The 24,692-nt window shown below is 40.8% G+C and overlaps 1 protein-coding gene across 1 annotated transcript in view; it reads left to right on the plus strand.

The window, feature by feature from the left end:
• Positions 1-18,800, plus strand: part of IPO4 (importin 4) — a 212,765-nt gene extending 193,965 nt beyond the window's left edge. The window contains exons 25-30 of the mRNA XM_075828866.1: positions 6,331-6,456; positions 7,286-7,494; positions 13,939-14,071; positions 14,504-14,608; positions 15,592-15,661; positions 18,549-18,800. Of these exons, the coding sequence (XP_075684981.1) occupies positions 6,331-6,456; positions 7,286-7,494; positions 13,939-14,071; positions 14,504-14,608; positions 15,592-15,661; positions 18,549-18,679 (774 nt within the window). The 3' untranslated portion in view covers positions 18,680-18,800. The remainder of the gene's footprint in view (positions 1-6,330; positions 6,457-7,285; positions 7,495-13,938; positions 14,072-14,503; positions 14,609-15,591; positions 15,662-18,548) is intronic.
• The last annotated feature ends 5,892 nt before the right edge of the window (positions 18,801-24,692 follow it).

Raw genomic sequence — 24,692 nt, forward strand, 5'->3', positions numbered from 1 at the left:
GTCAGGGAATTCCAGAGTCTCGGAGCAGAGCCGATACTAGCGGCTCTGTGTCCCGCGGGCTGCAGATGACAGCCCCAGGGGCCGCATGCGGCCCGTGTGCTTGAGACCCCTGATGTAGTGCAAGGTAGTCATGTGTATTAATTCACGGGTAGCTGCTCCATTCTTGAATCCCACAGTGTCTGCTGTAGGAACCGGAGGTCACTCTCAATGCAAGTTTCTGATTTAGGGAGCCAGAATGGAGATCACATTACCAAAAGGCGGCCCGGAACGGAGTGGCTTCCCGTAAAAAACAGTACCAAGTTAGCCAGTATACATGACTATTTTGCACTACATCACATTCACGGGAACGGGGGCAGAGTATTTCTTCAAGAAAGGCTTTCTTGGTTTTACATGGTTTCGATCCCGTCTAAATATACATCTTATGCACAAAGCCATAATTCGGCCATGTGCATGGAGTTAGGGGAGGGGCTCACTTTGCATGATGGAGAAGAGTCTGTCTGACACCCACCAGCAGCAGTGCCAGGATAGGATGATAATTGAGCCACTGAACTATAAATCCATGTATGCATGTCCGTATACAGGGATATGGATGTATTACTTTGCGGGGGATGAGCACCAAACTAAAACTTTGCTCCAGATGTAACATAGCCTAGTTGCTGGAAATAGATCACTCTGTGTGTAATGAATCTATATAATATAGGAGTTTCACTTTTTGAATTGAATTACTGAAATAAATTAACTTTTTGATGATATTCCAATTCACCAATTCATTGAAAAGTGTGTGTGTGTGTGTGTGTGTGCGTGCGTATATGTACACTACCGTTCAAATGTTTGGGGTCACCCAGACAATTTTGTGTTTTCCATGAAAACTCACACTTATATTTATCAAATGAGTTGTAAAATGACTAGAAAATATAGTCAAGACATTGACAAGGTTAGAGATAATGATTTTTATTTGAAATAATAATTTTCTCCTTCAAACTTGCTTTCGTCAAAGAATGATCCATTTGCAGCAATTAATTTGTTGAGGTAATCAGGAGAAATTTCACCCATGCTACTAGAAGCCCCTCCCACAAGTTGGATTGGCTTGATGGGCACTTCTTGCGTACCATTCGGTCAAGCTGCTCCCACAACAGCTCTATGGGGTTGAGGTCTGGTGACTGCGCTGGCCACTCCATTACAGATAGAATACCAGCTGCCTGCTTCTTACCTAAATAGTTCTTGCATAATTTGGAGGTGTGCTTTGGGTCATTGTCCTGTTGTAGGATGAAATTGGCTCCAATCAAGCGCTGTTCACAGGGTATGGCATGGCGTTGCAAAATGGAGTGATAGCCTTCCTTATTCAAAATCCCTTTTACCTTGTACAAATCTCCCACTTTACCAGCACCAAAGCAACCCCAGACCATCACATTACCTCCACCATGCTTGACAGATGTCGTCAGGCACTCTTCTAGCATCTTTTCAGTTGTTCTGCGTCTCACAAATGGTCTTCTGTGTGATCCAAACACCTCAAACTTCGATTTGTCTGTCCATAACACTTTTTTCCAATCTTCCTCTGTCCAATGTCTGTGTGCTTTTGCCCATATTAATCTTTTCCTTTTATTAGCCAGTCTCAGATATGGCTATTTCTTTGCCACTCTGCCCTGAAGGCCAGCATCCCGGAGTCGCCTCTTCAGTGTAGACGTTGACACTGGCGTTTTTCGGGTACTATTTAATGAAGCTGCCAGTTGAGGACCTGTGAGGCGTCTATTTCTCAAACTAGAGACTCTAATGTACTTGTCTTGTTGCTCAGTTGTGCAGCGGGGCCTCCCACTTCTCTTTCTACTCTGGTTAGAGCCTGTTTGTGCTGTCCTCTGAAGGGAGTAGTACACACCGTTGTAGGAAATCTTCAGTTTCTTGGCAATTTGTCGCATGGAATAGCCTTCATTTCTAAGAACAAGAATAGACTGTCGAGTTTCACATGAAAGCTCTCTTTTTCTAGCCATTTTGAGAGTTTAATCGAACCCACAAATGTAATGCTCCAGATTCTCAACTAGCTCAAAGGAAGGTCAGTTTTATAGCTCCTCTAAACAGCAAAACTGTTTACAGCGGTGCTAACATAATTGCACAAGGGTTTTCAAATGTTTTCTAATCATCCATTAGACTTCTAACACAGTTAGCAAACACAATGTACCATTAGAACACTGGAGTGATGGTTGCTGGAAATGGCCCTGTATACACCTATGTAGATATTGCATTAAAAACCAGACGTTTGCAGCTAGAATAGTCATTTAGCACATTAACAATGTATAGACTGTATTTATGATTAATTTAATGTTATCTTCATTGAAAAATAAGGAAATTTCTAAGTGACCATAAACTTTTGAACGGTAGTGTATGTGTGTGTGTGTGTTTTCAAGTCAATGCCTTCATAGAGGAGGTGAAACGTGGTGGTTCCATGTTGGATGAATAAATTCACTTTATTTGAGTGCTGCGTCACGTTCTCTTTTTTTGGATATCTAACACATAAGGAGAGGTCACTCCTTTATTTTTGAAGCTTTGCACCAGCCTAGTCAGGCATTTGTTCATAGTGCTGCTCCATTCCTCTGCTTTTCTCTCTATATATATATATACAGTCCAAAGGTAGATGAACACAGCACTCCAATGGTTTCCAGGAGATCAGGCCATGTGCTCGTTACCTGGGGTTGAATCAATTCCCCAAAGAGATAGACAGAAGCATAGAACACAGCAACGGCACCAGGACTTCAGAGTAGATGAAAGCAAAAAGTGGATTTTATTCACCTCAATACAGCAACGTTTCGGTTCAACAGGAACCTTTCTCAAGCCATAATGAACTAACAGAGTGTCAAATATTTATAGGAGGAGCATACATAAATCAGCAATAAAACAATTACATGTATATTTCCATCAAAACATAAAGAATAAAATATCTCAATCTTGTGACAATGCATTCAAAAAGTGCACAAAGTTCCTCTACTATAGATCATATAGGAGCTATACAGTATACATAACAGGTGCACTAGTAATCATATAAAACACTGTAAACCAAGGCAATTGGAAATGATTGGAAGCAGGCAGAAGCTAATTATAATTAGGCATAATTAAGCAAAGAAGTACTTACTGTACAGCGTTCAGTCTTGCAGGAAATAGGAAAATGCGCCTGACACACTCGTGTGTGTCTACTGCGCATGTCTCAAGATGGCGCCCATACCGGATATTAAATCCGGTGGAACGCATCAGGAGTCACATCGCCACCGCGCATGCGCCACGATGGAGCTTGCGTTCCACCCCTACTGCGCACGCGCTGGCCGGGATATGTTACAAAAATAGAGCAGAGGGATAATTTACTATGGCATCAAATAGATGTTTAAACACACTCTCCATGATGTAGTGGATCACAAGAGCGATCCCCCCGAGAATTATATAGGTTTTAAACCAAATTCTCAAACATCGGGAGGTTAGATCCAAAGTCATACAGACAGATTATTGTAAATGTAGTATAGCACCCCCTAGTGGTAAAAATGTAGATATATGTCATGATAACTCATCTAATTTGTCTGTAGACATCAATAGGGCAGAGTAGAGATATTATACATAAAGGAAAAATGAATATTCCAAAAAGGATATCAAACATTCATATTTGTATGCATGGCAAAAGAATGCAATTCCCAAGATAAGGCTGCATATATAAATGTCAATGCTAACTAACGGCCCATACTAGAAAGAAGACCATAATGGACATACATAAACATGACCAAAGAGGAAGTGCTAACATCCACAACAAAAAAAAAAACTGCTTTGGTCTAAATACACATTTTCGGATAGATGCTATTTTTTAATCAGTTATCTCATAGAGGCTTAATGAATATAAATTCTCTCCAAGCGTGACATGAACGTTTTTTGAACATGAAGACTTCTGCCGCTTTCCAATACCATTCCAAAATTGCTTGACATGTGGTTTTGTGTCTAAAACATACGAAAAAAATGTGACAAGAGAAAAAGGAAAATATGTTAATATACATAATATGTGAAATATAAAAACAGAATAAAAGATCTGTATGTTCAAAAAAAGGTCAAAATAAGACCTCAGTTGAAACACACATCATACACACAAATTACACCTTCGAGAACGTCAACCAATCCTATCTCAATGGATCTTTTGAAGAGACTAGTTGTCCCATCCCTATCTCAGATATGTGGGCCACAGGGATATTCGATATTCAACCCCTTAGGAGACATAGTCTCCAATTTAAAAATCCACTCGAGCTCTTTTCTTTTGAGTATCAGACCCCTATCCCCACCACGTCTCAACTGAGGCACCGAATCAATCACTCTAAATCTCAATTGTGATAAGCTATGTTTTTTCTCAACAAAGTGTCTTGACACCGGTAGATCTTGCCTCTTGGTATTAATATTTGATTTATGATTTCTCATCCTGAGACGTACCTCTGTAGTGGTCTCACCCACATAGTGAAGACCACATGGGCAACTCAACAAATAAATGACATAAGAGGATTGACACGTGAAAAAACCTTTTATGTTAATTGGCTGGCCAGTTTGTGGGTGATTGAAGACGCCCCCTTTTTCTCTTGTCACATTTTTTTCGTATGTTTTAGACACAAAACCACATGTCAAGCAATTTTGGAATGGTATTGGAAAGCGGCAGAAGTCTTCATGTTCAAAAAACGTTCATGTCACGCTTGGAGAGAATTTATATTCATTAAGCCTCTATGAGATAACTGATTAAAAAATAGCATCTATCCGAAAATGTGTATTTAGACCAAAGCAGTTTTTTTTTTGTTGTGGATGTTAGCACTTCCTCTTTGGTCATGTTTATGTATGTCCATTATGGTCTTCTTTCTAGTATGGGCCGTTAGTTAGCATTGACATTTATATATGCAGCCTTATCTTGGGAATTGCATTCTTTTGCCATGCATACAAATATGAATGTTTGATATCCTTTTTGGAATATTCATTTTTCCTTTATGTATAATATCTCTACTCTGCCCTATTGATGTCTACAGACAAATTAGATGAGTTATCATGACATATATCTACATTTTTACCACTAGGGGGTGCTATACTACATTTACAATAATCTGTCTGTATGACTTTGGATCTAACCTCCCGATGTTTGAGAATTTGGTTTAAAACCTATATAATTCTCGGGGGGGATCGCTCTTGTGATCCACTACATCATGGAGAGTGTGTTTAAACATCTATTTGATGCCATAGTAAATTATCCCTCTGCTCTATTTTTGTAACATATCCCGGCCAGCGCGTGCGCAGTAGGGGTGGAACGCAAGCTCCATCGTGGCGCATGCGCGGTGGCGATGTGACTCCTGATGCGTTCCACCGGATTTAATATCCGGTATGGGCGCCATCTTGAGACATGCGCAGTAGACACACACGAGTGTGTCAGGCGCATTTTCCTATTTCCTGCAAGACTGAACGCTGTACAGTAAGTACTTCTTTGCTTAATTATGCCTAATTATAATTAGCTTCTGCCTGCTTCCAATCATTTCCAATTGCCTTGGTTTACAGTGTTTTATATGATTACTAGTGCACCTGTTATGTATACTGTATAGCTCCTATATGATCTATAGTAGAGGAACTTTGTGCACTTTTTGAATGCATTGTCACAAGATTGAGATATTTTATTCTTTATGTTTTGATGGAAATATACATGTAATTGTTTTATTGCTGATTTATGTATGCTCCTCCTATAAATATTTGACACTCTGTTAGTTCATTATGGCTTGAGAAAGGTTCCTGTTGAACCGAAACGTTGCTGTATTGAGGTGAATAAAATCCACTTTTTGCTTTCATCTACTCTGAAGTCCTGGTGCCGTTGCTGTGTTCTATGCTTCTATATATATATATATATATATATTTATATATATATACATATATATTATGTTTGCCACAACATTAGTTGATCAGTACCTCGAAGTGCCCAGAAGTAAATATCCAACGTGCAGGAAATTGTGTACCTATAAGGCTTCGTTCACGTCTGCGTTGGGATTCCTTCCATAGGTTCCGTCTGAGCTTTCCGTCAGGGGAACCCATGAACGGAATCCAAACTAAAACACACGGAAACCATAGGTTTCGGCTTGTATCACCATTGATTTCAATGGTGACGGATCCGGTGCAAATGGTGATGCAAACGGAAACCTATGGTTTCCGTTTGTTTTAGTTTGGGTTCTGTTCAGGGGTTCCACTGATGAAAAGCTCAGACCGAACCCTTGAACGGAGTCCCAATGCAGATGTGAACGAAGCCTATGTTGTAAGTAAAGGGCAGAAAGCGATATCTTGTCTTTTTACTTTCAGGCAGAGATGGATGCAATGTTGATGGAATATGCAGGAGAGGGAATTCCTTTGGTCGCTGCTACAGTTGGTGGTGTGACATTCGCTCCATACTTTGCAGGTTTTCTTCCACTACTTCTTAATAAAACTGTAAGTACTGAGCTGTATATGACTATATCTATATATTAATTATATCAGAGGTGGCAATAACGCCTCTACTGAAAAAGGCTCCTGAAAGCTTTGAAATCAGTCCCATGCGTATTTTTTTACGCATGAGACTGATTTCACATCGTGTGGGAGGACAGTGCTCGTGGTTCAGTATGAGAGGTATAATAAGTGCATAAAATGCGGTTCTTAAAACCTCTTTTTATGTGATGCTTTACACTCTCACACTGCAGCACCGCCAGGTGGCTCCTAATGTCATCGGCTCTTGTTGCACCTGTGCGACGTCATTAGCAGCTCGATGGCAGTCCCACGCTGGCTCTGGCAGGGCTCTATCAGCACACTCGCTGCTGGAGAGAGGAATAAGGTGACGAGTAGAAAAGAAGACTAAGCATGCAGAAGATGAGGATGAAAAATGCTGGTGAGCACTGAACACCCTGGGGGAAGGAGTGTTGACAAGGGCCCCTGACAGGTGTATTCTATTTTTCAGGATAGTTAATGTGGCCCCCCCTTAGGGATATAATTTGTTGTAAACGCTGTAGTCAGTCTTAGGCCTAGTTCACATCTGCGTTTGGAGACTCCATTAGGGACCTGCGTCACAGATCTGGCCTGACTATTGTTTCCAGTAAACCACGGAAACCCGACGGAGCCCATTATAGTCAATGGTGTCCGTCGCGTGCGTGAGTGTATATAGATATATATATTTGAATGTATAGCAACTTGCAATTTATTTATTTTAAATAATTTCCCTTTCAACTAAAAGGGATCGTCTCATGACATAACACTTGAACACCCGTGAATTTTCCTCTCAATACAGAAGTCCACTTGCTCTCCTGCAGAGAAGTCCTTTTCCGTGGGTACTCTTGCTGAATCAATTGAAAGCTTGGGAGAGGCGACTGTTCAGTTTGTAGCACAGTTACTACCTGCTTTCATTGCTGGAGCACAGGATGAAGATAATGAAGTTCGAAGTAATTCAGTGTTTGGAATTGGGGTCCTAGCAGAACATGGTGGTGCAGCCATGCTTAAGTATCCTTAGTTTATATATGTCTGCTGTTGCCTAATGTTTGCATTGTCTTAAAGTGTACATGCATTTTCAGATTGTCCTGTGATAAAAAGTTCTGTTCTTCGTGATGCATCAGATTTAAAATGTGGGGTACACAGGAAGTCTTAATTCCTGCAAATCGGTACAAAAGATGCCATCTGTACTACTGGATTAACATTTAATTTTTTTTTAAAGATACATTTTATTGAAAACATAGGAATACTGACATAGGTTCTTACAAGGAGAAAAAAAGATAGCGCACAGAACATGCTTAAATACAATGATGCAACAACCTATACATTATGATACATCTTTTTTTAAGCGTACAACATACAGTAAGAAACTAAAAACAAAACTGTTTCCATCAGTTTACAGAAAGGGGAAAGTAACAGCCAGTGAAAAACAATGCATACAAGGTGGTCAGTGAAGAAAAAAGTGAGAGATACCTTAGACGCACTAATGATATTTAGGAAGTAGGTTGGCAATCCAGGGCTGCCAGATTTTCAGGAATTTATCCAGACAGTTACGCACTTCATAAGTAAGTTTGAAAATAGGGAGATTGGAGTTAATTAATTGGGTCCATGCCTGTAACGTAGGGACTTCAGGATGTTTCCAGTTCAGGAGTATGACCTTTTTGGGACAATAATAACATCATAAGGGATCTGCAGGGAACAGCATGAATAAGATCTTCTACCAGTAAAAGTAAACAGACTTTAGGGTCTAATATACGGGGAAGTCCATCTTTGGATTCAATAAATTCTAACACTTCGGACCAGAAGGCCGAGATAATCGGGCACTCCCAAAACATGTGAAGGAAGGAACCTTCCTCTGGCACCTTGGGCATGTAGGAGAAGGGAGCTTCCCCATCCGAAACAATTTAGAAGGGTTGTAGTAAATTTGGTGAAATAATTTCATTTGAATTAGTCGATCTCTTGCGGACATCAATGGACTACCCAAGGCACCCAGCATTTCCGCATGATCCTCCGTAGAAATAGAGGGCAGGATCATCATAGCCTGGGACCATCTATTCAAAACTCTGTCAGTTGTAGTAGAAGAAACACGCATCACTGGGTAACATTTAAGAAGCTAAGTGTAAAGCAAATGTTCAATGAGGATTAAATCTTATTTGTCTGGGGGCAGACTAGGCTCCTAAGTACTCCTACTATTGGGGCGGACTGGTTATTAGGTAATGCGTTCTAACAATTACAGTCTAACATCAAATAACAGGCGGATCTAGCTGACTAAAATAGAATTTGATTTCTACTATGCCATATTCCTCCTTTGATTTCTTTGTCTATTGATATAATGTTCTAACCAAAGTGACATCATTCTCTTTGCAGATGCATCATATGGGATATATCAATCATTTAATGACTACTCACTAAGTTTCACACGAGTCCTCTGTGATTCACTTACAGCTGCTCTTTGTTCTAACAATGAAAGTATTGTAATCTTTTTAATTTACATTTAGTTGAAATCCAGTCTCATAAGCTGAGATCAATGTGATCGTTGCTGTATGGATGTGTTTTTGTGTACATATGCGCATACATGATGCTTTGCGTATGGATATGCTACGTACATAGAGATTTTTGTGTACAGTAAATGGCTATTAATGTGTTCATATCTTCTTTATTACAGAGGAACTTATCTGAAAGTCCAGATTCTCACAAATCCTGTGTAGTTAGTGTCCCTCCAGGTAGACTCTCCCACATGATCTGACATCGGGCGTTGAGATGCTCTTGCACACTGGGTGCTACAGTTGCTGTGGCAACCGCACGACGCCCAGGGCGTATTGTTTACGCTTTCTTATAATTAGACCCGTGCACGATACCCTCTGATAATCTTACTGCTGCCACAGCAACTCTACCGCCCAGCATGCAGAATCGTCTCTCCATGACCGATGTTCAGGCGGGACAGTACAACTGGAGGCACATTTTAGCAAAAGACTGATATGTACAGTGCATTTAGAAAGTCTTCAGACCCTTTACATTTTTTCACATTTTGTTATGTTGAGGGCTTGTGCTTAAATTTGAATTAAAAAAAAAAAATACCAAGTTTATCCCCATTTATTCTGCACTCAATACGCCATAGTGATAAAGTGAAGACAGAATGTTAGTAATCTTTGCTAATTTATTGAAAAGGGAAAACTAAAATATTGCATTGACATAAGTACTCAGACCCTTTACTCAGTACTTCGTTGAAGCACCTTTGGCAGCGATAACAGCCTCCAGTCTTCTTGGGTATGCTGCCACAAGGTTTGCACACCTGGATTTGGGGATTTTCTGCCATTCTTCTCTGCAGATCCTCTCAAGCTCTGTCAGGTTGGATGGGGACCGTTGGTGAGCAGCCATTTTCAGGTCTCCAGAGATGTTCGATTGGGTTCAAGTCAGGGTTTTGGCTGGGCCACTCAAGGACATTCACAGAGTTGTCTCTAACCACTCCTGTGTTGTCTTGGCTGTATGCTTTAGGGTCATTGTCTTTGTGGAAGGTGAACGTTCGGCCCAGGCTGAGGTCCAAAGCACTCTGGATCATGATTATATTAAGAATATATCTGTTCTTTGCTCCATTCAGTTTTTTCTTCAACCCTGACCAGTCTCCCTGTTCCAGCCGCTGAAAAACACCCCCACAGCATAATGCTGCCATCACCATGCTTCACTGTAGGGAAAGTATTGGGCAGGTGATGAGCAGTGCCTGGTTTCCTCCATGACGCTTAGAATTGAGGCCAAAAAGTTCAATCTTGATTTTATCAGACCACAGAATATTATTTCTTACAGTCTGAGAGTCATTCAGGTGCTTTTTTGCAAACTTCAGGCTGGCTTTAATGTGTATTTTACTGACGAGAGGCTTCTTTCTGCCTACTCTGCCATGAAGCCCAGATTGGTGGAGTGCTGCAGTGATGGTTGACCTTCTGAAAGTTTCTCCCATCTGCACACAGGATTTTTGCAGCTCAGCCAGAGTGACCATTGGGTTCTTGGTCACCTCTCTTACCAAGGCCCTTCTCCCCAGATTACTTAGTTTGGTGGGGCGGCCAGCTCTAGGAAGAGTCCTGGTTTTTCCAAACTTCTCCCATTTAAGAATTATGGAGGCCACTGTGCTCTTGGGATCTTTCAGCGCAGCAGAAATGTTTTTCTACCCTTCTCCAGATCTGTGCCTCCACACAATCCTGTCTGTGAGCTCTACAGGCAGTTCTTTCCTCCTCATAGCCTTGGTTTTTGCTCTGATATGCATTGTCAGTTGTAAGACCTTATATAGACGGGGGTGTCCTTCCAAATCATGTCCACACGTGGACTCCAATCAAGGTGTAGAAACATTTCAAAGGTGATCTAAAGATATGGGAGGCCCCCAGAGCTAAATAAGTGTCATAGCAAAGGGTCTGAATACATATGTCCATGTGAAATTGAGTTTTTCATTTTTAATAAACTTGCAAAAATTTATGAAATTCTGTTTTCACGTTGACATTATAGGGTATTGCGTGCAGAATGATGGGGAATTTTTTTTTATTTTAGCACAAGACCTCAACATAACAAAAAGTGAAAGGGTCTAAAGACTTTCTGAATGCCTTGTACATATCATTCATGTATTAATACACTTTTTAGCTAAAAAAATAATACTTTTTAATATTGCAATGAGAGCAATCTTGAGAGCTAAGTTCACACTACTTTCATCTTCTGCTTTACTCTCTTCCATCAGAGGAAGAGATGACCGAAAGCTTAAGGGTGTGTTCACTACTTCGTCGGGCTTCCATTCATGGGTTCCTTTTGACCTCTCCGTCGGAGGAACCGATGAACGGAAAGCCAAACGGAGACCAAAGCTTCCGTTTGCATTACTATTGATTTCAATGGTAATTCTTTTGTTTTAGTAGCATTTTGTTTGCCTCCGTTCGCTAGGTTTCCGTTTTTTTTCACTGAAGCAAAAGTACAGTCTGCGAACGGAAGCAAACTGAATGCCACTGAAACAAAAAAAATCCTATTGAAATCAATGGTAATTCAAACGGATATGATGCATTCCGTTTAAGCTTTCGGTCATCTCTTCCTTTGACGGAAATGAGCTAAACGAAAGATGACGGTAGTATGAACTTAGGCTTCTTTCACACTAGCGTTAATATACGTTTCGCTCTCTTCCGTCAGAGGAAGAGAGGATTGAAACATTAAACGGAAAGCAACGGTTCCGTTAGAATTACCATTGATTTCAATGGTAATTCTTTTGTTTCAGTTGCTTTCCGTTTGTCTCCGTTCGCTAGGTTTCCGTTCTTTTTGAATAAAAACAAAAGTTCTGCAGACTGCACTTTTGTTTATGTTCAAAAGACGGAAACCTAGCGAACAGAGACAAACGGAAAACAACTGAAACAAAAGAATTGCTATTGAAATCAATGGTAATTCTAACGAAACCATTGCTTTCTGTTTAATGTTTTGATCCTCTCTTCTTCTGACAGAAGAGAGGGAAATGTATATTATCGCTAGTGTGAACTTAGCCTTACTTATCTCTCCCAACAATCCCTGTAAAGAAATTGAAGAGATCACTCTCCCTCCTCCCCCAAACATGCAGAGATTCCTTTAGACATACAAAGTTACCCTTATTCCAGCACTGGTGAGTGACAGCCATCTTGTCCTCCATTTTAGACTGGAGAGAAGGTGCTTGAGTGACATATGTAAATTTTGTCAATCGTGATGTAACACCAGCAAAAACAAACGATGGAACCGAACACTAATGTATACACATAATACATCATACGCTAAAGAATTAAAAATGACTATTTACTATTCACACAGTGAAAATATATTAAACTTGGCATCTGCCCAACTGCACAGCACATTATACCAGGGTTCATGAAGGCAAGGGCGTACATCGCAGAGCCTATTAAAAGATGGGGCCAAGCTCAAGCTTGCCCTATATCTTTCCTATGGATTTTGTGAACTTCACAATTACTGCTAATGGAAAACAAACCGCAAATAATACTGCCTTTTTTTCTACAAGAGATGGATAGGGTCAGACAAAAAGCACTGGGCTGTCCTGTACCAGAATAGTGAGGTGTAATGGCATGAACTAGCGAGGCTTCAATTTTGATTTTTGCTGTGTGGCCCCCTTTGCTTCATGCCACTTTTTGAAGGGCAACAGATTTTTTTTTTTTTTTACTTTTAACGTTCTATAAATTGCTTAAACCTTTGAAAGTGATTTTTTTTTAAATTTTATTTTTTAATATAATTTTCAGTCAGCGTGTTTGGTGCAACTTTCAAATTAGTTTTTATTAAAAATTATTTTTACTTTTTGAAATACAGCTGCTTCTATACTGTATGCAGAGCAGTTGTATCTTTTGCTGAGACCTGAATCCGTCAGTCCTGCAGACCTGACGGGTTCAGTGTCAATGGGTTCTGCATATCTCTGACATGCAGGGTCCATCTGTAATCTATCACATCTTAGTTATGAACTTAGATGTGATGGATAACAAGTGGATCCTGCATGTCAAAGACACGCAGGACCCGCTTTCACTGAACCCGTCCGTCCCGAGGACATGACGGCTACAGGATTCAGCGTAAAATACAGCTGCTCTGTATACAGGATACAGAGCAGCTGTACTTCAAAAAGTAAAAATTATTTTTTTAATAAAAACCAATTTGAAAGTTGCACCAAACACACAGTTGACATATTTATTTAAAAAAAAAAAAAAATCACTTTCAAAGGTTTACATAGCATTTAACATGAAATGAAGGTAACTTTAATTTGATTTAAACATTTGTATGATGACACATTGGCTCTTTAAGTAGGTTAATTGGTTAAGCTGCATATGAAGGACGTCCCAGTTGAGTAATTGTGTTGTATGTGTGTGTGTGTGTATATATATATATATATATCGCCAACACCAGGCTTTCTGGAAAACCAGTGCAATTATTCCCCAAAGCTGTAAAGGCACGAAGAAGTGATACATTTTATTGGTGTAGATCAAGTTTTCTCAATATGTTTTCTGCTTCTTCTGGCTCCCATACTGACTATTTGATCATTTTTAACATTTCGCCTCTGTAATAGAATGAGGTTTACTTTAAAGGATTTCAAAGGGCAACTTAGCACAGTTTTCTAAACTGAGGACAGACTTGGAAACATTGGACACTTACTATCCATGATCTTTTGCACTTAAAATGTCCTGTGGTAGTTCATGGTCAGACCTTTTACAACCTACTTTTACTATATAATCTCAATTCCTAATTTAAAATATTGACATACAGTAGATCAACCAGTCAGCTGTCTGGTAGCATACTTTATTGCTGTATGTAGTGATATCATGGGTGGCGCTACATGAAGACATCACATGCTTGGTCTGGTAATATTAGGAGTGGTATCTTACTTACCATAGGATAAGAACCTCAGATTTTTACATTTTGATGTGTCTCTATTCTTGACCTATAATAATTGTTTATTCCTTGACACATCTTAAGAAATTTCCCAAAGCTGCTTTCTATATTATCCTCTATAATCAGCACTGAGAAGAATGCACGAACCCAGGACAATGTGTGTGGGGCAGTAAGTCGTATGATACTGAGAAACCCAGAAGGTGTTCCTGTGGGACAGGTAAGGGTTTCTAAACGTTGAATTCTTATTATTCCCTTTCCCGTCCTGAGAAATGATATTTGGGAATATGCTGAAAGATCACATAATCTTTCACTGGTGTCTGTTTTCTCTCCCTGTCAACATATGAATGAATATTAGTCCCCCAGACTATAATCCCTGCCTACAATGTACTTGCTAGGCATCAGAAGAATACTGGCAACAGACACTACTGGTACAGAGTCCTAGACATATTTCTCTGCTTAGTTTTCTGTCTAGAGCTTCATTGACAAGAGACCTGTTTTTTTTTGTTTTTTTTTACAGTACTGTTATTTTTGCCATATAAGACAAATGGTCTTTAATTCAAACTTAACTACTGACACAGTAACAAGAGCTGGGCTTTATAATTTACTCATTGATCCATTTAATGCTTTTTCTTTACCTCTGCCCTTTTAGGTGTTTCCAGTGTTACTTCGATCAATGCCACTGAAGGAAGATTTTGAGGAAAACTGTACAGTGTTTAAATGTATAGCATTCTTGTATGAGAAAAACCCTTCACAGGTATATTACATACATCAATGGAAGCCATAACCACATGAATACACCTTTATCACACCTTATAAAATGGGAACACTACAGTAGTTTACGTTCAATACTCCAATCAGCTCTTCTCAACTTGTATCTGATTCTACATCAGGCTTCCTAAAAACATTTCATTGAATGTGCGGGACCCATTTATAGAACTTCTGCCTTGATCAGTTCCTCAAACAGGTCAATTCTGCTACTGTGGAAATAAAACCTAAATCGGCTGATGCAGTTGACCGGTAACATGCTAAGATCAGCTGCTTGACTTAGACCCCTGACTTTCCTCCTAAATTCTAGGTAACTGTGAATTGCATTGCATACGTTTCTTATGACACATAGGTGTGATGTGAAAAGTCTCTATTTATATTACATGAGCTGTTGATGTAGGTAATGTTGGTAAGCTACATAGAAACCATGAACCTGTTAAAGGGATTCTTTCACCAGTTTATTAATTCCCGATCTCCTAACTAATCTAATAGGCGCTTTGCTGCTGAAAACTACGGTGTGATTGGTTCCATCCAAAACGACTGGTTTCCCTAGTTTGGGACGGAACCCATAGAGCTATTTGATTCCGTCCTAAATGACGGAACCCATTAGCTAGGTTTCAATGGTGAGGGAAACAGAAGCTGAGGTTTTCGTCTGCCTTTCCGCTGAGGGGTTAACCCGACGGAAACCCTCAGCGGAAACGAACGCTGATGTGAACACAACCTAACCTGATTCTCTCGTGTAGTTACAGCAAATTGGTGGTGTTGATTCTTGGGTGACAAAATACCTGTCTAACTGGTGCCACCAGAAGCTGTGGTGTTTATTTCACCTGCAGCGAGGAGCATGTTAACAGTCACTTGTTGAAACGATATGTCTGCAGCATGAGAAGAGAAAAGAGTTAGCATGTTTAGCTCCGATATTGTGCATACAAAATGCTTGCCTTCTCTTTTATGACCAATGATTCTTCAATACAGGTTGCCGCACACATGAAGGACATTGCTCGAATTTTTGGTCATGTCTTGGGAACAAAGGAAATTAAGCCAGGTACGACTGTAAACATTTATTGGTTGCTTTTTTTTCTGTTATAAAACAATATGTTCTGGACATTGGTAGGTGATTAGATAATTGACATAACTCTTCATGTGTAGATTCTGAAATATTCCATTACATCGTTGCTTTATCCACCAGTCCTTACTTTTGCAATTTAGAGTGCGGCATACAGTTTTGAGAAAAGCCCCAGAGCCACTTAGTTATATATACGAATTCCATCCTAGCCATTAGTGATGTGAGGGACAAAAACAGGACAAGCAGTGTTTGAATATATATTGAAAATGTTTTTTAACCCCTTAGTGACCAGCCTATTTTAGGCCCTAATGACCTAATGCCCTAATGATTTTTTTCCTTTTTCTATAGTCGCATTCAAACCGCTATAAACTTCATATTTTCCCGTCTACATAGCTGTATGATGATTTGTTTTTTGTGGGATTAGTTGTACTTTTTAATGGCACCATTTTTGGGTACATATAATTTTTTGATTAACTTTTTTTGCGGGGGGAATAGAAAAAAACCCTGTACTATGTGTTTTAAATTCACGCCGTTCACCGTGCGGCATAAACAACACATTACGTCTTTTGCACAATAAAAACTCTTGAACTAAAATTATTTTATATAAAAATATATTTCCAAGAGCCGTAATTTTTTTTATTTTTCCGTCAATGTAGTGATATGTGGGCTTGTTTTTTTGCGGGACGAGATGTAGTTTTGATTGGTACTGTGTTGGGGTACATGGGTCTTATTGAATAACTTTTATTATGACTTTTTTGGGGGGCAGTGGAAAAAATAGCAATATCGCCATTGGTTTTTGCTGTTTTTTTTTACGGTGTTCACCTTGCGGTTTAAATGACATATTAACTTTTGTGTCATTACTGTCACGGTGATACCATATATGTGTACTTTTATTTATTTTTTACACTTTTACTAAATAAAACCACTTTCTATGGAAAAAAAATAATTTTTTTACTGTAATTTTTATTAATAATTTTTATTTCACATTTATTTTTTATTTTTTTGTCCCACTAGGGGGCTTTACTATGCAATCTTTAGATCACTGCTATAATGCTTTGGTATACTTAGTATACAAACCATTATTTCCTGTTAGTGTTAGGCTTCGTTCACATCTGCGCTAGGGGTCCGTTCCGTCCGAGCTTTCCTTCGGAACAGAGCCCTCACTGACACAAACAGAAACCATAGGTTTCCATTTCCATCACCATTGGATCAATGGTGACTGATCCGGTGCCAACGGTTTTAATTCGTCTCCGTTGTGCAAGGGTTCAGTCATTTTGACGGAATCAATAGCATAGTCAACTACGGTATTGATTCTGTCAAAGCGACGGAACCCTTGCGCAACTGAGACAAATGGAAACTGTTGGCACTGAACCCGTCACCATTGAAATAAATGTGTCTGTCAGGCCTCCGTTCAGACGGAACGTCGGAATGGAGTCCTAGCACAGACGTGAACGAAGCCTAAAACTGACAGGCAATCTCTGGCACGTCATAATAGGCATATACCCAGGGCAGACCTGGGGGTCTTTATCAGGCTCCCGGCTGCAATGGCACCACATCGGATGGCCACGACTGCATTTGTGGGCTGCCGATGGGTGAGAGAGGGAGCTCCCTCCCTCCTGTAAATTATTTAAATGCCGCGCCCGCTATTGACCGCAGCATTTAACTGGTTAAACGGCCCCGATCAAAGTAAGTTTCGATCGCGGCTGTTGGAGCAGGAGCCCGGCTGTCATTAGAAAAGCGGTGGTCACTAAGGGGTTAAGATTCTGTCGCCCTATATATGTCAATCCTTTTCTGCAGGCACAATTTTCCTTGAAATATGCGAACACACTAAACATTTGTAGATCCCATCCTGTATCCGTTAAAACCACAGATTACATACTGTATGTTTGTATGTATATTTATATATTGTGTGTGTGTCTCAGGTGAAATACAAAATCACTGATCCATATAATGAATTTAAAGCAGTACATGTCATTGCTTTTAACAATGCATTTGTGACAGGAGGAAAATAGATTAGTGCTTGGTGTGTCTACGCTCTGTTGGGCACCCACCCTGTGTACACCTTGCGTAACTATTTTAAATTCTCAATTTAGCTGCATTATGCGCTCTTCCTGAGCAGTTTAAAAGATTGATAATCGAAAATTAATTAACCAGACCCGTAAATAAATTAAGACTCCACATCAGACCCTAAAATAAATCCAGCCCTCAGACTAGACCACAAAATTAATTCAGACCCCACACCAGATCAAAAGAATAAAAATCCATTCAGAGCCTTTTATGTATTTACTTACCGGTTTTCTTAGGCAAGGAGCGGTATTTCAAGCCAGGTGTTACACAGTATATGGAATATGATTTGCATCGCTGAATGCAAATCAAATCCAAATTTTAAAAAAAATGGCTGGGTAGTTTAGGTCCCCACACTCGCCAAAATCCATCCCTGGTCAGGAGTTCAGCTGTTGCAAAAAGTTGATTTTGACTCTAAAAGTTCCAGTTGGCTGCTTATTTCGCTTGCAGTGGGTGACAAAATATAGTATTACATGCGGCAGTTCAAATGAATGGCCATCCACATATTAATGGATGGACATGGTCCACCAAAGCAAGAGTCAGCATTTGTTAATCCACTGTGGCTTATAGAGGAGGTTCCTGAGCGGAGCACCCCTCCATTACTTCCATGTACTGTAATAGGGCATATGGAAAAGGGTTGTAAAGGGCTGTACTTTTAAAAGTTGGCAACATAGGATTAACTGACCCCGTAATCAAAGTGTGGTACATGTTCGTCAGGTATTATAATTTTTTTGTCCTGCTTCACAGTATAAATTCATATCTGCTTTTTTGTTGTTTTTTCTCATTCATATGACATTTGCAGACACGGAGCAGACCTTAGTTATTTTATTGAGGAATCTAGCCCAGCGTTTCCCCCAGGAATTGCAGAATGCTGTGATGTCTCTTCCTGATGAAATGTCTTCCAAGCTTCGTACAGCTCTTAGCCAAGACTAAGGAGCATGTTTCAGTAAGTCTGCCTTGATATTGTGACAGACGCAAACAAACTATTTGTTGTTTCAAATAAACTTCTCATTCTGATTTTGTAATCGTTCCTCAATAAATCCTGCAATGCCAACATGTGTCTCTTGACCTCCGGAGAAATGGGGAGTATGGTTTCCAGTTATGTTCAAGTTGCAGTAGATAGTTTACAGCTTGGACCTAGAAGACAGTATGTCACCTACTCATCAGAAGTGTTTGTTGAGAGGCGCGAGTGTCAAGGTTCTGTACATCAATATGGAGGTCTGAATGTAATAAATTTTTGCCAAAGAAGCTCTGCTTTTGCTGTTGAAACTAAAGCAATTAAATTTTTTTTATTTTTTTTTGTTCTGATCATAAAAGACTTCCACACTATTCTTGGAGTCCACGTCTTTCACAACTGTTTTCGAAAGATCTCTAAAAAACAAATTACAACAAAAGAATGTCGTAGCAGAACCAATGGCAAACCAAAAAAATAAAAATTTGCCTGGTGAGATACCACTTACCATTAAATCAAAGAAATCGGGGTATATTTATAGGGCTTTTCCAGTTTTAGGAAGCGGAATCATGGTATAATAAAGTGATGCAGGGCTAGTAGAACAACTGACTGAATTTTATTTGAGATGTAATTTGTTTGTGACAGCAATCCGAATCCAAATAATATCCAACCGAGACTTTGGCTAGGTTCATTTGATCTGGCACTGTTGTTTTTCAGGATTTTTAATCCTTAGTCAGTCAGCGGAGTTTTCCAGATTAATTTCAGTGTGGTGGTAAAACCCGCAACAAATCGCAAATGGTGAGATTTTTGCGCCCGAAAAGCTGCGATTCTGCTGCAAATATCACAACTTAGAAAAAAAACAAAAAAAAACTTAGACTTACCCAGATCTCTATACTTTTCCGTCCAGGCTGGCCTCCTGGGATGACTTTTCATCCCATGTGACTGCTGCAGCCAATCACGTTGGTTTGGCTTTTTTTACCGCTTTTTTTTCTGCAGGGGACATTTCGGCCTAGAAACTGCACCACAACTCTGCGGGTTCCAGATAGGCTAGGCCAGGGGTCTCAAACTCGGCCGGGTAAGTGGGCCGCATATAGAAAAAATGGGAAGTTGACGGGCCGCATTACTTTCAAATTTGATACAATACAAAATTATTGTTAATCAATTAGTTATTTGAACTACTAGAACACTATATTACTAGAATAATAATACTACATTACTATAATAATACCGCTAGGTTTAAAATGTGAGATATTTCTCCACGTGCTTATTTCAACAATCCAGCTTTCCAGTTTAAGTGTCGCTAAATGCAGTCCGGCGGCTCAGTTAGCACACATGCCAAGATTGGGCAGCCCCTTTTTAGATAGTGCCGCAGTGCCCTCTGTGGATGCTGCCGCAGTGCCCTCTGTGGATGCTGCTGCAGTGCCCTCTGTGGATAATGCAACACACCCCTAGATAAGGCCACAGTGCCCTCTGTAGATAAGGCCACAGTGCCATCTGTAGAAAAGGCCACAGTGCCATCTGTAGAAAAGGCCACAGTGCCCTCTGCAGAAAAGGCCACAGTGCCCTCTGTAGAAAAGGCCACAGTGCCCTCTGTAGATAAGGCCACAGTGCCCTCTGTAGATAAGGCCACAGTGCCCTCTGTAGATAAGGCCACAGTGCCCTCTGTAGAGGCTGCCCCAGTGCCCTCTGTAGAGGCTGCCCCAGTGCCCTCTGTAAAGGCTGCCCCAGTGCCCTCTGTAGAGGCTGCCCCAGTGCCCTCTGTAGAGGCTGCCCCAGTGCCCTCTGTAGAGGCTGCCCCAGTGCCCTCTGTAGAGGCTGCCCCAGTGCCCTCTGTAGAGGCTGCCCCAGTGATGTCAGGGGCTTGCCCAGAGCTGGAGTCCCAGGCAGAGCGCTAGTAGGCTCTTCCTGGGACTTCAGCTGTGCTCCTGACATCACTGGGACTCCTGCTCTGGGGAAGCCCCTGACATCATTGTTGATGTATGGACAGTGATGTCAGAGGCTTCCCCAGAGTCCCGGAGCAGAGCTGATAATAGCGCTCTGCCCGGGACTCCGCTCTGGGGAAGACCCTGACACACTGTCCATATATGGGCAGCGATGTCAGGGAATTCCACAGAGTCCCGGAGCAGAGCCGACACCAGCGCTCTGCTCGGGACTCCGGCTCTGGAGAAGCCCCAGACATCGCTGTTCATATGTGGACAGCGATGTCAGGGAATTCCACAGAGTCCAGGAGCAGAGCCGACACCAGCGCTCTGCTCCGCTCTGGGCAAGACCCTGACACACTGTCCATATATGGGCAGCGATGTCAGGGAATTCCACAGAGTCCCGGAGCAGAGCCTGTACTAGCGCTCTGCCCGGGACTCTGGCTCTGGGGAAGCCCCAGACATCGCTGTTCATATGTGGACAGCGATGTTAGGGAATTCCACAGAGTCCCGGAGCAGAGCCGACACCAGCGCTCTTCTCGGGACTCCGGCTCTGGGGAAGCCCCAGACATCGCTGTTCATATGTGGACAGCGATGTCAGGGAATTCCAGAGTCTCGGAGCAGAGCCGATACTAGCGGCTCTGTGTCCCGCGGGCCGCAGATGACAGCCCCAGGGGCCGCATGCGGCCCGCGGGCCACGTGCTTGAGACCCCTGGGCTAGGCTGTGTACTGTTACGCAACAAATCCGCCGTGTGTGAGCATTGCCTATAGTCTATTTTTTCATACTGCAACATCCTCTCTACATACAGCTTCCACAAACCATTAGTAGGGGGTTCTTTTTCAATCCATTTGGTCATAATTGTCTTGCGTTCCCAGTATATAGGTTTCATTATTATCCATTTATTGTTTTCTGGGTCTTAAATCCATCATGCCCTAATACACACATAACTTGATCCAATGGTATTTCAATTTTATAGTTCTCTAGAATATCATTTCCTCCCAAAAAAATCTTTATTTGTGGACATAACCACATCATATGTATTAACCCCTTAGTGACCAGCCCATTTTAGGCCCTAATGACCAAGCTATTTTATTCGTTTTTCTTTAGTTGCAATCAAAGAGCTATAAATTTGTAATTTTTTCGTCTACATAGCTGTATGAGGACTTGTTTTTTGCGGGATTAGTTGTACTTTTTAATAGCACCATTTTAGGGTACATCTAATTTTTTTATTAACTATTTTTGCGGGGATTATAAAAAAAAAACTGAAATTCCACCATTGTTCTATGCGTTTTTAAATTGACGCCGTTCACTGTGCGGCATAAATAACATGTTACCTTTATTCTATGGGTCGTTACGATTACGCCGATACCACATATGTAGAGGTTTTTTATGTTTTACGACTTTTGCACAATAAAAACACTTTTGAACTAAAATTATTTGTTTTTGAATCGTTGCTTTCCAAGAGCCGTAACTTTTTTATTTTTCATCAATGTAGCGATTTTTTTGGGCTTGTTTTCTGCGGGACGAGACATAGTTTTGATTGGTACTGTTATGGGGTGCATGGGACTTATTGATTCATTTTTATTCTGACTTTTTTGGGGGGCAATGGAAAAAAATTGCAATTTCGCCATTGTTTTTTGCGGGTTTTTTTTTACGGTGTTCACCTTGCGGTTTAATTTACATATTAACTTTATTAATGGAGTCATTACGGTCGCGGCGATACCATATATGTGTACTTTTATTTATTTTTTACACTTTTACTAAATAAAACCACTTTCTATGGAAAAAAAATGGTTTTATTTATTTTTTTACTGTAATTTTTATTAATAATCTTTCACATTTATTATTTATTTCATTAGTCCCACTAGGGGACTTTACTGTGCGATCTTCAGATCGCTGCTATAATGCTTTGGTATACTTCGTATACCAGAGCATTTTTGCCTGTCAGTGTAAATCATAACAGGCAATCTATTAGGTCGTGCCTCCAGCGCGTCCTAATAGGCATATGTCCAGGGCAGACCTGGGGGCTTTTATCAACCCCCGGCTGCCATGACAACCCATCGGAGACCCGCGATTGCATTTGTGGGCCGCCGATGGGTGAAAGAGGGAGCTCACTCCCTCTGTAAACAAGTTAAATGCCGCGGTCGCTATTGACGGCGACATTTAACGGGTTAAACAGCTGCGATCTAAGTAAACTTTGATCGCGGGCGTTGGAGCAGGAGCTCAGCTGTCATAAGACAGCTGAGCCCCGGCTCCAGCCTGCACGGGAGACCCGTGCAGAACTTAGACTAGGCTCACGTAAAAAGGCGTCAGCCTAGCCTAAGGCCCCGTAGTGACGAACGTGAAAAGGCGTATTGTTGGTCACTAAGGGGTTAAATCACCTTTTTTTCCCCCACATTTTGGGCATAGTGCATCTCACCCCAATTGCCAATCTATATGGAGAATAATGTGCCCTATTAACAATACATAATTGAGTACCGTAAATTGCGGCCCAAAGGAAACCTTCGGAACATTCAATAGAATTATGGGGGCTGCCATTTTTTTTCCATCTCTGTATGTGTCGATTAACGACACATACAAACATGGAATACGGCAAATTCAGCCCCATAGTGAATGCGAACGGGGCCCGTTCCATCCACTATGCTGTACGCCGTCTGTGTGGGAACGGCGCATGCGCCGCTCCCACACAGTCCAAATTGAAGGTCTTTGGCCGAGCGACGTCCAGCGCCATTTTCTTGTGGACCGGAAGCCGCTGCCAGACAGTAAGATTACTACTTCCGGTCGCGGCTTCCGGACTTGTGCACTTGGAGTGGAGTGAGCAGACGGAGCGGACGGACCGGAGGGAGCGGCGGCGGCAGGAGCAGGTAAGTTAGGTCTGTGTATGTACGTGTTTTAATGTGTGATTACTACTGTATGTAAACCTACTACACTGTGTGTTAGCTCAAAAAATGGCGACACACAGTGTAGGAGGTTTGACCGTTCAATCCCCTCCTTTCTCCTGGCACTAGCCAGGACAAAGGAGTGGGGATTGTTTGAGGACGCTAGAGCGAGTGTGTATTCTCAAATTTTGCAGCATAAAGCAATGTGGTTGCTTTACCACATGCCAATGCTGCAATTTTGGGAATTGCTCCATCTAGTGACCAGCACTGGGAAATGTTATAAATTAGAATCTAATTTATAATATTGCCTGACTCGTGAAAAAATTAGAACAGTGTTTAATCACTTATACACTAACTGTTTAACTAAAAAAAAATAAAAAAATTTTTCTAGCGACACATTACCTTTAATCCCTTTAGGACGCAGTCTGTTATTGCCTTGTGGACACAGATGATTTTTTTCAAATCTGACGTGTCGCTTTATGTGGTAATAACTTTGGAATGCTTTAACCTATCCAAGCGATTCTGAGATTGTTTTCTCGAGACATATTGTACTTTATGTTAGTGAAATAATTTGGCCGATAAATTCAATATTTATTTGTGAAAAACGACAAATTTTAGATTGAAATGTATCTACTTGTAAAACAGATAGTAATACTACACAAAATAGTTACTAGTTAACATTTCCCATATGTCTACTTTGTTTGCATCGTTTTTTTCATGTCCTTTTATTTTTCTAGGACGATACAAGGCTTAGAACATTAGCAGCAATTTCTCACATTTTCAAGAAAATTTCAAAAGGCTATTTTTTCGGGGACCAGTTCAGTTCTGAAGTGGGTTTGAGGGCCTTATATATTAGAAAGTCCTCATAAATCACCCCATTTTAAAAACTGCACCCCTCAAAGTTTTCAAAACAACATTCATAAAGTATTTTAACCCCTTAGGCGTTTCACAGGAATTAAAGCAAAGTAGAGGTGAAATTTACAAATTACATTTTTTTTGCTGAAATTTATTTGTAATACATTTTTTTTCTGTAACACAGAAGGTTTTACCAGAGAAACGCAACTCAATATTTATTGCCCAGATTCTGCAGTTTTTAGAAATATCCCACATGTGGCCCTAGTGTGGTAATGGACTGAAGCATCGCTCACAGAAGCAAAGGACCACCTAGTAAATTTTGGGGCCTTTTGTTTTTTAG

The sequence above is a fragment of the Rhinoderma darwinii genome, chromosome 1 (assembly GCF_050947455.1).
Source record: "Rhinoderma darwinii isolate aRhiDar2 chromosome 1, aRhiDar2.hap1, whole genome shotgun sequence".
Taxonomy (NCBI): Eukaryota; Metazoa; Chordata; class Amphibia; order Anura; family Rhinodermatidae; genus Rhinoderma; species Rhinoderma darwinii.